The following is a 14,719-nucleotide window of genomic DNA, read 5'->3' as shown; positions in this document are numbered from 1 at the left end:
TAGTTTTCAGTGCTGTGTCTACAATAACTGAGCAGGCCATTAGAAGTCATGACCCAAAGTTCCCTCTTATCGATGGAAGTCATCCTCTTAATTTAGGGAGAAAATAGATCAAGCCTCTAAATTATTGAGTGGACGAGGTGGCTGGAATGCCTTGGGAATGGTAGGTTTTATGAGCAACACTGAGTTCAAAGCTGTGTAATGAGAGACAGATGGGAATGGTTTTGCTGCGGTGATGTTTTATCACGAAACGCGACAGTTTTAATAGCTGTTGGGTGACTAACAGATACAGAGTTAGCCGTGTAATTAGAATGCTTGCTGCAGGAGGCAGTGTTTCCTGGCATTGCCAAGCACACTCAACACAGGCTGATCTCACCAAAAATGGCTGGCTAACAAAGTCCAGAAGCTAGTCAACGGTTTCCTTAAAGTGTCTCTAGACACTCTTGTGTGATTTGAAAGCCACCGCTCTGCCAGCTTGGGTCATGAAAGAAGGTATATCTCAAACTCTCAGGATCCCATTACATAGCAGAAACCCTCTGGGTTTTGGGTTTATCTTGACAGGAGCACAAGAGCTCCCCAGCCGTTGCTTTTCCAAATGATGACATGGTAGTGGAAGTCTTGGCCCTTGTTTTTTTCCGTGTATGTCCTGGCACAAAGGAATACATTTTTAGAGATGTTCATGGAAGGCTCCAGCCTGGGCTAGGTTCAAACCAAGCACCTTTTGTCTTCGGTGGGGTTTGTCCTAGAGAATTCAGTGCTATCACCTTGCATCTGTATACGTGCTTTGCTTTTAAAGTATCGACACATCAGAAATAAATCTCTTTCCAGAGACTAGTGTTATCTCTTCGTGTATTTAACGCTTTCCTGATGCTCATTTCGATGTTTTTTTTTCCTAGAAGCTTTTGTGTGTGCTTGTTTCAGGATCATACACTAATTTTCAACTTCCTTCCGTCTTCCGCTTTCCTTTTCCTTTTCCTTCTCCTCCTTCTTTCTGTTATTTTTCCTCATTGCTCTTGATTTTTGTATTTCTTTTTACTTCTCTCCTTTTTCTTGTAACAGCAGGATAAAATCACTTATTGTTTTTGGAAAGTTTGAATTACTAATGAACCTTACAAGACAACAATGAGGATCATATCTTTTCCAATGGCTCTATTTAAACTCAGAAACCAGTCCCAGTGTTTAACAGTCTTAAAATATTGATGTTTTTCCAGGTATTAATTCCAGATTGATAGGAAACCAAAAGAAACAGAAACATTCTTCATTTTCAGAAAAATGTGTTCAACCTTCCTTTGTTAAAGAGATACCCCAGTGCTGTTTAGGGTATGCACCTCATAGGGTTCAGTGTGTACCATCCTTGGAGGTACTCAAGATCAGGTGGGATGGGGGTCTGGGCAGCCTGATTTGGTGGATGGCAACCAGCCCATGGCAGAGGCTGGGGCTGAGTGGGTTTTCCGGTCCCTTTCAACCCAACCATACTATGGTTCTACAGTTCTATGATCTTTAAGGTCCCTTTCAACCCAAACCATGCTGTGGTTCTGTGATCCCAAGCCAGGGCTGTGCAGATAGCACTGTGGGCAGCCAAGCTGGTTCAAATGAACAGAAAGAGAGGCAGGAGGAGGTGGGAATTGGCTTAGGCAAGGCTGTGGAGTTCCTAGGAAATGCCACGGATTGACTGAGGCATCCTCTGCTCTTCACATTTCTGCTTGCCGTATCTGCCTCCAAGACACCGACATTCAGCTTGCTCCCTCAAGCATGCGGTTGCTGTCACCCTGTGCCATGACCTCAGCAGCCTGATGTCCCTCTCCCCACATCCTGTCCTCTCTTCTGACCCTAGCAGCACTCCCCAGCCAGCCAGATGCAAAGAACAAAGAGAAAAGCTTGGATTGATCATGCAGCCCTGCGGCACTCTGCGTGCAAAGTGCTGGCAGGGCCACGCCTGCAGTCAGAGCACTCCATCCCCTGTGGCCCCGTGTTGGCTGGCCCAGAGGCAGTGCTGCCTGCCTCCACGCCAAAAGCAATCAGCTGTTGAAGGTGAAAGAGCAAAGTCACTCAGAGCAGAATTCATTATGCAAATGCCTGCGAGCAGCGTTCTTTAGAAAAACAACATAAAATGCTGGAGTGAATCTGCCTGGCTGATTTTGCTGATTCCACTAAATTTTGGATGTAATATTGTCTTCATATTGCTTCAATTGTCTCTGCTGAGGCACAGCTGTGACTGCCCCCTGAAGTGTTGTGGCTGCAGAAAGGGAAGTGAAACCTAGCCAAGGCATTCAGCACAGCAGCCCTTCAATATACAGCATATTCCCTTCAATTCTTCATTCTGTATCTGCATCTACTGTCTCTCTGCTTGAAAGGCCTATAGAATTGGCTTCTCTTCTCAAAGCTGTGGTACAATCTGGTTCAGGAGCTTTTTCTCCTGGAATGAGAGGCAACTTCTGTTTAAGGACCCATTTGTTGGAAATGGGTTCTTTTCTTTCCTCCGGGATCTTCTGCTAACACCTTCCACGTTCATCTGATGTCCATCTGGGCACCTGATGACGAGGAACACTTGTGGATAGACAAGAGAGGGTTCTCACTGATGGGCAATGAGCCCCTCCTATAATACAGTCTCATGAAGATCCTTGTCCTTCCACTGGCTGTAGGGAGACCGTGCACTCCTCTTCTCTGCTGCGTCTCAGACACACACTCTAGTTTTGCATCCAGGCCCCCGAGGCTGATCAAGACATTTTAGCACAGATATTTAGAGGGTCTCTAATTTAGAGGGTCTCTAGCTGGTCACATCATCTGGAGGATGAACAGAACTGTGCTGGCAGTGGAGAAATGTGCAAATGCTTGAATGAATGGGTCATAACTTGACCTTCACCCAGACATTCATCCAGATAAAACAGCACAGAGCGGCTCACAGGCACACTGTGGCTAGTACAACCCCTCCCCTTCTGTCTGTTATCGGACTGGCAGATGAATCACATCACGGTTAGATTGGAGGAGACCTCACTGCCCATCCAGTTCCAATCTCTGCCGCAGTCTGGTTGCCTCTCACCAGCTCAGGCTGCCCAGGACCCCATCCATGGCCTTGAGCACCATCAGGAATGGGGCACCCACTCTTCTCCGGGCAGCAGTGCCAGCATCTCACTAAATTTTCAGCCTCTCCTGTGTAATGGCATGGTAATTTTTTTTCCTGGCTATGTCCTCTTGTCATTCAGTCTGGCAGTTGTCCTTCCCTGGAAGGTGTTGGTTTCTCTGTCTCCTCTGAGGCAATCTGGCCCCCAGTGTCTGAACTCAAAACTGCTATCTTGCACTCTCCCTTCCATGTGCATGGTTGAGACAAATGTCAAGCAATGTCACGAGAACTATTAGCTCACATGAGAGGAGGAAGGCTGACCTCCATCTGTCCTCCACTGTTGCTGGATGCCCCTCAGAACTACCCATTACACAGCAGTAGGAAGCATTGCTCAGGAGGTATCAATTCACTGCAAAAAGAGAGGGGAAGAGAGACCATTAGTCATGAGTATAAGCAGTATACATGGACATGGGTTCACTAAGTGGTAGCTGGCTGCAAGAAACAATGTAAAACACAGTGCAGCTCTGCATTGGTATGAGTTGCTTGCTCTGTTTTTATGATGATGAGATTGCGAGCTGCCCAAGCCAGCTCTCATCAATAAAAACTCAAATCTTTGCCAGTGAAGTCAAAGTTGTAAGGACATGATATCATTTTGGACCATGCCTTGGTCACTGCCATGAATGCTAGATGGTTTTCAGCCTTCAGGGCTCGCCCTGACCCCAGCTCCAAAGATTTCTGAGTGTCACTGCACCCTCTTTAATGTAGTTTGGGCAGTGTTCAGTTCCATTTGGATCCACAGCACCATAACCTCACCCCTGGAACATCCAGACAGAGAATGTCTCCACGCAAAAACAATTGCAACTTTTTGTTCTCTGGCTGGAATTCCTGGACTGCTGCTTTTCATTCGGATTTGTTTTATTTTCAACATAAATAAAGAAAACAAAACTGGTACAAGCAATAGTCTGAAACTGCTAAAGTTCTATTGCAGGAGACATGGAACCAAAACAAGGAAAACATCCTTGTGTTTTGTTTCTCTCTCTGCAGAATTGGTTAACTTGGGTTCAGAGTTTGACTCAGTCGGCAGTCCTACCCCCTGGTGTTTACTTAAAATCACAACTAAGTGCATTAAAACAACATTAAAGCAGAGACACCAGCCTGCAAAGATCAAATAGAACAGAGGGAACACTGAATTGAGGCAGTGGCGTGCTCAGTTCAGGCTTCTCTCTGCCCAATTGCTCTGTGAGGGGATTTCTGGCCACTCCATGGGTCTCTGCTTTGCCCTGGAGCTCCACTCCTCGAGGAGAGCCCAAACTGAAGCCACAGGCTCTTCTTGCAGACAGACAGCCTGGGCTGAGCCATGGAGGGGTTCACCTTCCACCAGAAGGAGCAGCTCTGAGGTGATGTTCACAGGGTGTGAGCGCTGTGAAATCTTTGTTTTCCTTAAAAGACCTTTGTCTGCACAAGACAGCCCGTGCTCAGCCGTGGCTGCTCTACATTCTTCAGTGAGGAATCCACTTTCCTCTGCTGAACAGCTCAGGCAGATGTTTCTTGGTATCTGCAGAGCATAATGATAGAATTGACAGTGTGCTCAGAGCGGAGCCGTCTGCATCTCTTTGTGTGTCAGTCCCTTCCTCGCCGTCTCCACTCATCCCCATCAAACGTTTTTCCAGCATCTTTCTACCAGCATTTCCCTTCCTTCACTTTGGGTTCTTCTTCCACACAGTTTGCCCATAGGCTGCCCAGAGAGGTGGTGGGGTCACCATCCCTGGAGGTGTTCAAGAGCCATGGGGATATGGCATTGAAGAATGTGGTCAGTGGGCAGGGTGGGGTGGGTTGGGCTCAGGCTCGGGAATCTTAGAGGTCTCTTCCAACTTTAATGGTTCCATGGCGCTTTGAGTGGGCACGAAGGGGATGTGTTGATGATTGGACTAAATGATCTTAGAGGTCTTTTCCAACCTATATGATTCAAGGGTTCTGTGAACTCAGTGCTCCATTTGGCATCTTTTCACCAGGAAAAACATTTACTTTGGGAGAAGGAGGAAAGCAGATCCAGCAAAACAAAGGACAGGCTCAGAAATCCTCCAGCCCCTTTTTGGATGATTTCATATCTGAAAGAATGAATCCATAATGCAGTAGTGCTGATTCTGACATTTGAGTATTTACAGTGGGATCTTTTGCAGGTTGGAACTCGGGAGAAAAAAAAGAAAAAAGAATAGCTCAGAGGGCAAAGGTTTTGTTTAAAAATGTACAACAAACTGTAGCTTAGCACCGTTCTCACAGAACAGCAAGAAAAGCAGTTTTTTGGCTTCATATGTGCAGGGACATCAGCTTCCATCACTAACTCTGCTTTTCCTCCTTCTTTTTTCTTCCAGGGGCGTTGCATCAATTTCACCCGAGTGAAGAATGCCGACGCTCCCCCCAAATACCCCCTCAACAACGCCTACCCACTGCCCCCCCCTCCCCCAGCCCCTGTCTACAACCCTCCACTGCCAGTTCCCATCTACAACCCACCGCCCCCCAGCTCTCCCACACCCCATGCCCCGTCCCCATCCTCCACGCTCCCCCCTCTCCCCCCACTGCCTCAAGTCCCACCACCAAACAGGGCACCCCCTCCATCCCGGCCCCCTCCTCGCCCTACAGTCTAGGGGTTCCATCTCTTCTAGAAGCATTTGAGGTTTTTTTCAGCAGTACTGTATCATGTCTGTCTTTGGGGTGGGGGGTGGGGGGACAGAGGAAGCCACACCAGTATTGGAATGGGACAGAATGAACGACTTCATCATCGCCTTTCTCCTTTCATTTTCTGTTGTCTTTAAAACCCCTTGAGCATCAGTGCCACCAAACTATTAAAGCAAGAAAAGCCAAGAGACTGCAGGAGTGACTCCAGCTCTGTTACAGCAACGCTCTCCCCACCGCTTCCCCATGCCTCATCACCAGTGATTCCGGGATAAATTGAAAAAATGATTGAAGGTTCTCCCCAGGGAAGAGCTGCAAAAGGCTCCTTCTGAAGACATCTGCACAAATTAACCATATGAGACTCATGGGATAACAGAAAGCCAGGTTGCATGCCAGCGGCCAGGTGACTAAGGACAACAGTAAGTCAGCAACCACAGAAACACCATAAATCTGGAGAAGAATTGATGGTGGGCAGCTGTTCTCATGGCCTGTGAATTGGAGAAGGGAAGGTCACCTTTGAGGGTCCAAAAAGAAGGGGTAGGTCTCTGGTGTCTGGTTTGGGGTATGTTGGGATGTGGAAGTGCAGGTGAATGAAAACGAAGTGCCACCAGGCAAATGGATCACATGGAAGATCAATCAGCGCAATCAGTGAATCAATCACCAGGCTGCAGCCTCCTCCCACGAGGACAGGAGTGACACAGCATATTGGTGCTCCCTCTGGGACAGAGGGGCTCACAGCAATCTGGGGAAGGTCTGGTTGACAGAAGAATCTTTGCATTTGGCTTAGACTAATTACATCCATCTAATTAACACCTCTGCAGTTCAGCACTATAATTTAATGCTGTTTTCCATTCTTAAAGGAAAGTTCCTTAGTACAAATAGGTGACTAGGCGTATCAATTTCTCTAAATCCAGTCTGCTTGGACTCCTTGTTATTGTCAGTTTGAAATGGTTACCACTGATGCATTCCTGTTTTTTTCTGTAAACTACGTACTTTAGCCCTGAAAATATTTCCACATGGATTTTTATTATTTGTTTTCCCTTCCTGAATGAGTAGCAGATGTCTTCCAAACTCAAAGAGCCAGTGTACTTACTCACTCTTGTCAACTCTCAGCAACATCACTTCTCTACGCAGTTGTTGACTATGGCAAAAATCCCACACCAGATACAAGATGGGAATCAGTCTTCCAAGAAATGCACTGGATGCATTTCTCCATGCTTTCCTCTTTGTGGGACTACCACCGTATTCCACACCACAGCAAACTTTCTGAGCACATGCCTAGTGATAGCAATAGGGGAGACTGCTGCGCTTCAGTCTGTTTTATGGTCAGGATTGGTTCTCATGAAAGGACTGGAAATTGCCAAGTCATGAAGGGTAAAACTCTCTTGTTCTATGAATATCTAAGGGTTCTTATTTCTTATGCTCATATCATCTTGTACCAGGTAAAAAAATGCATTGCCAAGTGCTTACTTCAGTGCTGTTGGAAATAATAATTCTAGCTTTTCGTGCTATTAAAAAAAAAAAAAAAAAAAAAAAAAAAACCTCAAGGAGGAAAAAGTACAAATGAAAAAGGCTCAGTGGAGACCTGGCTTGGGACCTCTTGGTAAGGACATCCTGTGAATGAAGCCTGACCGTGAGACCCAGGGTCAAGCTAAGCCACATTTGGTCTATGTGCCACTTTTAGGTGCCATAAACACAACAGCTACAATGGATCTGAAGACTCATTTGAAGGGTGGCTGTTCACCCCAACACTGTTTTGTCTGCAGGCGGCACAGAGCAGTCCCCAGTTCGGAGCAAAACCCAGTTTTGCCACTCACTATGTCAAGTTCTATCAGGCAGAAGGCGCGGTTGGTTCAATGAGATGACTTTGTCATGGTCATGTTGGAGTGGGAAGCCTTTAACAACCCAACACAAATTGGTTGGATTCCCTCTGGTGATGAATGGGATTTGGTGAGATGTTGAAAGAGTACGGTGTAAAACAGGATCAATAAATATTTCCCTCAACAGAACCTCAGTATTCCAAAACAGGTTGGAAAAGAGATTGATTTTCAGCAATACGGCATTTAGGCTTTTGTGTGTGTGTGTGTGTGTGTCAATTAAGCAGTAAACATAAACCCATAAATCTAAAGCTACTGCTGGGGAAAAAAATAATGGCAGTGTATGCTCCATCACTGAAACTCACTTCTTGCAGATGTATATAGGAATTTTCCTTCTCTGCAAACAGAGGAGAAAAAAAATCCACAGTAGGAAAGAAGCAAAACGAAGCATACATTGGGCTAGAAAAATAATCATTGCAGAATACCTCCATGTACTCATCCCGTTTATGAATAAACTTTTTTTGTTTTGTTTTGTTTTGTTGTTGTTGTACATATTATTACTGCATGCTTACCATATGTTAGATGGAAGCATTTCCTATCCTGTGTGGAGGATAAAAGAACATTTTTCAAGTTGTAGTAAATTATTATAAAGCCAGTGACATTTCATGGCATGTTATTGTATCAAGCTGTGCTTGTTGTGTTTTTTTCTTTGTGGTTGTATGGCTTTTTTTTTTTAATGTACAAGTATTTCCTGTAGTGACGAGCACCTGCTTTACACAGCACTAATTGAGGCATGAGGTTGCTGGGCTGCCCAACCTTCAATGCATTGGGAAGAGTTTTGTACATCCACCATCAGAACCGAATTTAAGGTATTAAGAGGAAAATTTGGGCCCAAAATGAAATGAACTCACTGACAATTAATGCTATGTAAATTAGGTTGAATTAGCTGGTGCGCCATGTGCTGATATATGGCACCCTATGTATTCTCTCTGTATAGAACTTTCCTAGATACACATTACACAGGCTATCAATCTGCACTAGCCAGTTGTTAAGTAAAGACTCATTATAGATCAAAAGGAGCTGAGTAGCACTACATCTGCTCCATGATTTCAAAGGACTTCAGCAGATATCTCTGTTTACTACTTTTACATGTTCACATGTAGGGTCGGTCTAAACAGCCATAAACAGATGTCTGATGGCATTAATAAAGAATTTTCTTGGCTCAAAATAGATCACTTTGATTATCTCTTTGTGTTCAATTCAAGCACAGCTTTCTATCATTGCACCAGAGGACCAAGCAGCAGCTACATTCAACAAAAACTCACGTTTTATAATCGCTAACATCACACATTATTGCTGGCTGCATTTTGAGGCATTCACCCATATGAGCTTTGGTGGCCACTGGAATTCTTCCTCTGCTCCTTGGTGCATGAAAACATCTTCTGTCACTGTTAGTTTTGCAGAATGTCTGGCTTTGGAGCTCTCTGTGCGCAGTGACATTGTCCTATATGCGGTGCTGATGCAGCAAAGGAAAAGAAATGAGTCTTCTGATGTGATGTTGGATTATGTTCTTTCACCTCAGCCAGTGCTGTGCAATGATGTTTTATTCCCTCTCTTTGTTGCATGTGTCATTTGTTAAATTCAGTCATTATTCTTGCTGATCTTGATTATTATTAAAGAACTACACAAATTTACGCTGGGCTTCATCAAATTCATTGATCAAACAGTTGACCAACAGTTGACCAACGGTTGACCGTGGCTTAACCATGAGCCGGCAGCGTGTCCAGAGCTCCCTTCCAACCTCTACAGTTCTGCGATTTTCAGAGCCTCACAACCACAGGATAATGCTTAATGCAGTTCACTGAGCAACCTCTAACAAGGGCAAGTTAGCACAACTGCTAAAAATACCTAAACATGTTTCCTCCCACATTCTTTCTTCCTCTCTGCTTAATGACCCAGCACCCACTGGTTTTTGATGCTACTGGAATATTTTATTCCACAAAGAAAACTAACGCAAAGAAAGCTTCTACAAGGAAGTTCAGCCTTAATACGCCCAGCCCTGTTTCAGCAAAAGATTCATGCTTTTTAGCTCCTGAAAACATGAGCTACCAGTTTGGAAGGGATCTCACAGCCCTACAGCCCCATCCCTTGCTGTGGGCTGAGTGTCCCCCACCAGCTCAGGTTGTCCAGAGCTCATCCATGGCCTTGGGCACCTTCAGGGATCAGGAACCTGTACTTCTGTGGGCAGCAGTGCCAGGGCCTCATAGATCTGATCATGATGAATTTCTTCTAAATTTCCTCAAGAAATGCTGTTTTCAGAACAGTGTGTGCAAAGCAATGAGCTGTGCGTGCAATGCTGCTAAGCACATGGCTGGCTTTGGGCAGCTGCAGAGTTCTTTGTTTGGCAAGTATGCAAATTATTCATTTTTTCTTCTTTTATTTTCCTTTTTTTTTTTTTTTCTTCCTATTTTTGGCAAAGAAAGCCCCTTCCAACTCATAGGTAAGGTTCTTGAAAGGGGGTCGATGGAAGCAGCCGTGACATGGCAGAAGCCTCTTTTTGCTATTTGTGTTGCTGAAGAATGTAACACACTTTTTTTTTAAAAGAAACAGACATAAAGTCACTTGTAAAAACAACAGAATAAATCATGTTGCACACAGACAGTGGCTGAAAGCCTGTAGCACTCTGCCAGAATAAACTGCTTATGTTTCTTGAGATAATTTAAATATCTTTTAAGATTTAAATGCTTTCAGAGCTCCCTCTTGCTAGCAGAAGAAGGCAAAATACCATTTCACAAAGGTATTTTCTTGTGTCGCAGTGCCTGCATATGTGGCCTGAAGAAATGCCATGGGCTGACCCTGTCCTCAGCACAAGCAGGGATTTTTCTGGTTTTTCACAGCCAGTAACTAGTGGGGCCTTTTTCAGAGCTGGAGGAATTAATAGGAATGGAGAACAGCATGCAGAAATACCACAGTGAGTGGAAAACTGAGCTTAGTATATGAGGTCACTTCAATTGCAAGGGGATTTCTGTGTTCCACTTTCTGTTCCCATCTCAAATCCTTCCTGGCACATCCCTCCGGCTGTGCATGGCTCAGCTGTCCCCAATCCTTTCCTCCATTGGAGCCCCAAAGTCTCCTCCAGCATCGACTGGGCAATGGAACGTCAGGGTCCTTTTCCTATATGATTTTCCTCACTGGAAAAATCTCCAAGAAAAAGCTGAGCAGAAATAGAGTGTATCTACACACCTCCAACCCATTTTTGGGATGGGGAATGTGAAATCTGAGCACCCATAGCCTTAAAAAGCTTTATCTGCATATTGGCCTCTTTTGGGGTAACATCCCACTCGGCCTAGGCAATCCCTGCTCTGTTTTGAAGAAAAAAATTGGAAAAATTCTCCAGGCCATGGGTCAGCTTTGGCTCTGCTCCCAATAAACTGTAGCAAACCCCGTTTTGGTGGGATGTGAGGGTTGGAGATACTGTGACCACACACCATTGGGAACAACAGAGCAGGATCCCCGCAACCAAAGCGACAGCCGAAGTGATAAAAAGATCAGGAATGGCTAAAGAGTATTTTTAGCTGCCTTCAATGCAGCAGGGGAGACAAGAGATGTATGGACAACGTTTCCATTGACTGGAACTTGGGAATCTCTGTTTTGGGGGCTAAGCTTCATGTCTCTGTATGTGTTGATCACTGAAGTCTATTTCCCAGGCTGCCATGGAATCACAGGAACTGTGCTCTTGCTAAAAATGCACTCAACTTCAGGAGCATCAGATGGTTTTCTGTTTGTTTTCTTAACCACCAGCTCAGAAGGTTAAACTGACATCATTCTCTCTCATCTGATCCTGCCTGCGTAGGGATTTGGATGGTTTGGTCCAGGCTTTTCTCATAGGCATAGAAAAACCGTTTATGCCCAGAACCTGGTGATGCTGTCTCTCCCCAAGACAGCAGCAATGCTCTGGATCCTATAGGGCAGCTCCAGGAGCATCATTGTGCCCAGAGAAAGACACCTTGGGAGGATTCAACTCCTAGAACAGTGCTGTTGGTGGGCAGGATCTTGCCTGGTGCAGAGCTCACAAGGCTCTGTCTCATGGGCTGCATAGCTGCTGGGGATTTTTAAATAATAAAAATCTCACAGGGTTAGTTCCTGTGGGTTCTTTAAATAACCAGAGAGTCTGCAGTAGGTGGAGGAAAGCTGAGGTCATGCTGCAAATATGAAGGTAACTCTATCTACTTACCCAAGGCCAAACTGGCATGGTTTGAAAGAGTGCCCATTAGAAATGGGAGGCATCAGAGATAGTGATGAAGAAAGCGCTGCTCTGGCTGCTTTTTGGGACTGGATGCTATCAGACCTCACCCCAATGTGTTTCCAGGCAGACAAAGGCACATGGGAACAAATGCAAATGTTAACAGGGAGAGAAGGGCCAAAGCCAAAGCTTTGCATACATTCCTGAGAAACACCTTGGATATGGAAGGAGCTTCAGAAATTGTATCCTCTGATCTGAAAACTGGAAAATACACAGATTTCTTTTTAGCATAATACATGGTGCAGCAAAGTGGTGGTGCACACATGGCCCTAAATGAGGCTCATGTCATTGCTGCACCACTGCAGGACATGGGATACAGCTCCTCGTGGCAGTGCTGTTTGCTCTTTTTATAGCACCAATGTGTATTTTGTATAGTAGGACTGCTGCCAAACCAAACACTGCAGGATTAAGCCTTGATGTATAGGATGCCTTAGAAGGGAATCTGGCTCCCCCACGCAAAACAACTTTTGATTTTTCTCTTGGCAAGAGCCTCCCTTTGTCTTCAGATATATATTCATCTCATGTCTGCTCCAGCCGGGGCTGCACAGCTATGCTTCCAGCCTTCCAAGCCTGCCCTTTAACAAACTTCCCTATAAAACAGAAGCAGCTCATTTGTCACGTACACCAGACAGAGGAGAGAAGCACGTGAGCGAGAGCCAAAGAAATGCCACATTCACTTAGTGCCGTCCATCACAATGAAGCTGCTGCACATAGGGCGTGAGCAGCCGGTAGAGGGGGTTTGTTCCTGGTGTTTCTCCCCTATTCTACAAGAACACAAAGGGGCTGCACCAACCTGTGCTGTGCCCTTCCCTGGCTCCACTGTGTGCTCACAGTTGAGTTGGAAGGGACATTTAAACCAGCCCAGACCCAACCCGGCCATGGGCTGGGGCACCTCCCATAGTCTGTGTGCCCAAAGCCTCATCCATCACCCACAGTCCCAGCGGCTGGGATTGCCCCCAACCCAAGCACAGCACTCAGACACATTCACCTCCATTCCCGTTTTCCAGTTTGCTCCATCTGCGCATCCCCACCTCTGCCATGGAAGAGCCACTTGCCAAGAGCCACTTGCCCCCATCACAATGAACTTACATCTGGAGACACTGCTGATGCTCCAAGTGCTGCCCCCCCCCCCCCCCCCCTACTGCCTGCAGGGAGTTTTGCCTAAATACAGACTAGAGGAGACATGGCCTTCCCTTACACCTCAGGGATGATTATTTCTTGCTGAAACAATTTGGCTGAGCAGCTGCCAACCCAAGCTGAGCGCTGGACCACCCATCATCTACTGCGGCACATTTCTATATTCCCACAACATAAAACTAAATAAATAAGAAGCAGAACAAAATGTAAGAAGACCAAAAAACAAGAGAGAAATGCTGGAAAGTTGCCAGGGAACCCACTTAGTTCTGCAGGTTAAATGCAGAGCCTGAGTGGAGCCATAGGAAGGATTGCATCAGTTCATGGGATCGTTTACTAGACAGTGTCAGCAGGCAAAATTCATGAGGCTATTATATAATAATCCAGATTTTGATGCAAACATTGCAATTGCTGACTTCTCTGTGCAGCAGCAGAAGCAGAACAGCTACGGGAGATGGAAAAATCAGTGCAAGGATGCTTCTATAGAAGGACAAAGAGCAATTAACAGGTTGCATTCTTTACTCTTCCTACATCACTCCCATTGAATCCTGTCCCTTCCTCTCCCCATGTGGTTCCTGTCCAAAAATGCCTGATTTCATCTTTTTTTCTCCCCTTCTACTGTTGCTGGAATACAATGTTCTGTGTGCTGGCAACCCCATAGTGCTGCAGTTTGCTGCTGCATTGCTTCCCATGCTCCAGGTTAGACAGGAATACACTCATGCTGCTGGAGAAGGACCTTCAGCCAAGGAGAGGGTTGGGGATGTTATCTCAAGGAGCAATTTCTTGCAGAAATGCACAACTTTGCAGCAGGAACAAATGTTCTGCTTGGGCTGCAGACAAATGGAACCATACCCAAGCAGCAGCACAGAGCTCTGGGTTAGGAGCAAGCAGAAAACTCAATTATTTTTCCCCCCAGACCAGCTCAAATTGATTGAATGGAGATGAGGGCTGATCACCCAGCAGTGGCTGAAGGACCAAGTGCTGCTATGGGCTTTTCATGATGAGGAAAGGTTGGAGTTGCAGTTGGTGATCTCAGAAGCCTTTTCCAACCTTAATGTTTCTATGATTCTATGAACTCTTTGTTTCATGGGCTGCAGAATCCAAGAAGGAAAGGAACCCTCCATGAAAACATCAGCAACTACCAAAGCAGAATGTTCCCTTTGAGGCATTTTTTTTTTTTTTTTTTTTTTTAAATAAAACATCCATGGACATTTTATTGCTTAAAACCTAGAACCAAGGCAAGAACTGCAATGCAAAATGCAACCAGAATAACCTGTGCTTTGTAACACTTCTCCGTTGGGTTCTCTGTGCCTCACTGCAAACCACTCCAAGCGGATAGGACTGGGCGATACCCTGGGGTGCAGGCAGAGGCCAGCGCTGTGGTGTTGGCCGCCTGCAGTTCACCCCTTGCTCCTTCCATGCAAGCAGCTGCTCTCAGTCCTTAGGGGCAGTGATGCGATCCACCTGCAGAAACAGGGAAGTCTGGAGATGTGACCAGGGTATAATCCATAACCATAAACTATGTGGGGTGTCAAACTGAAGATGGCCGCCAATGAATCCCTTGCTTTATATCTTCTTCATGCAGTGTTTACTCTGATAGTCATTGGCCATTGGGTAACCCAAGTGGGATGAGTGCAGTGAGAAGATGCAGGAAGAGATCTCTCTTTTTAGAGAGACGCAACAGATTTTAAGCTGCTTCAGGAGCCAGCTCAGAAGGGCAAAGGATGTTTTCTG

At 45.6% G+C, this 14,719-nt stretch overlaps 2 protein-coding genes across 2 annotated transcripts in view; one reads left to right on the top strand and one right to left on the bottom strand.

Moving 5' to 3' along the window:
• Nucleotides 1-8,082, top strand: part of ANTXR1 (ANTXR cell adhesion molecule 1) — a 78,969-nt gene extending 70,887 nt beyond the window's left edge. The window contains exon 18 of the mRNA XM_042836195.1: nt 5,431-8,082. Coding sequence (XP_042692129.1) covers nt 5,431-5,703 — 273 coding nt within the window. The 3' untranslated portion in view covers nt 5,704-8,082. The remainder of the gene's footprint in view (nt 1-5,430) is intronic.
• Nucleotides 8,083-14,198: 6,116 nt separating this feature from the next.
• Nucleotides 14,199-14,719, bottom strand: part of GFPT1 (glutamine--fructose-6-phosphate transaminase 1) — a 28,961-nt gene continuing 28,440 nt past the window's right edge. Inside the window, exon 20 of the mRNA XM_042836148.1 lies at nt 14,199-14,449. Coding sequence (XP_042692082.1) covers nt 14,420-14,449 — 30 coding nt within the window. The 3' untranslated portion in view covers nt 14,199-14,419. The remainder of the gene's footprint in view (nt 14,450-14,719) is intronic.

The sequence above is a fragment of the Centrocercus urophasianus genome, unplaced genomic scaffold (genome assembly GCF_019232065.1).
Source record: "Centrocercus urophasianus isolate 14NV4802_14NV808 unplaced genomic scaffold, USGS_Curo_1.0 seq_58, whole genome shotgun sequence".
Classification (NCBI taxonomy): domain Eukaryota; kingdom Metazoa; phylum Chordata; class Aves; order Galliformes; family Phasianidae; genus Centrocercus; species Centrocercus urophasianus.
Note: the sequence above shows the minus strand (reverse complement) of the source record. Positions and strands in the feature narration are given on the sequence as shown.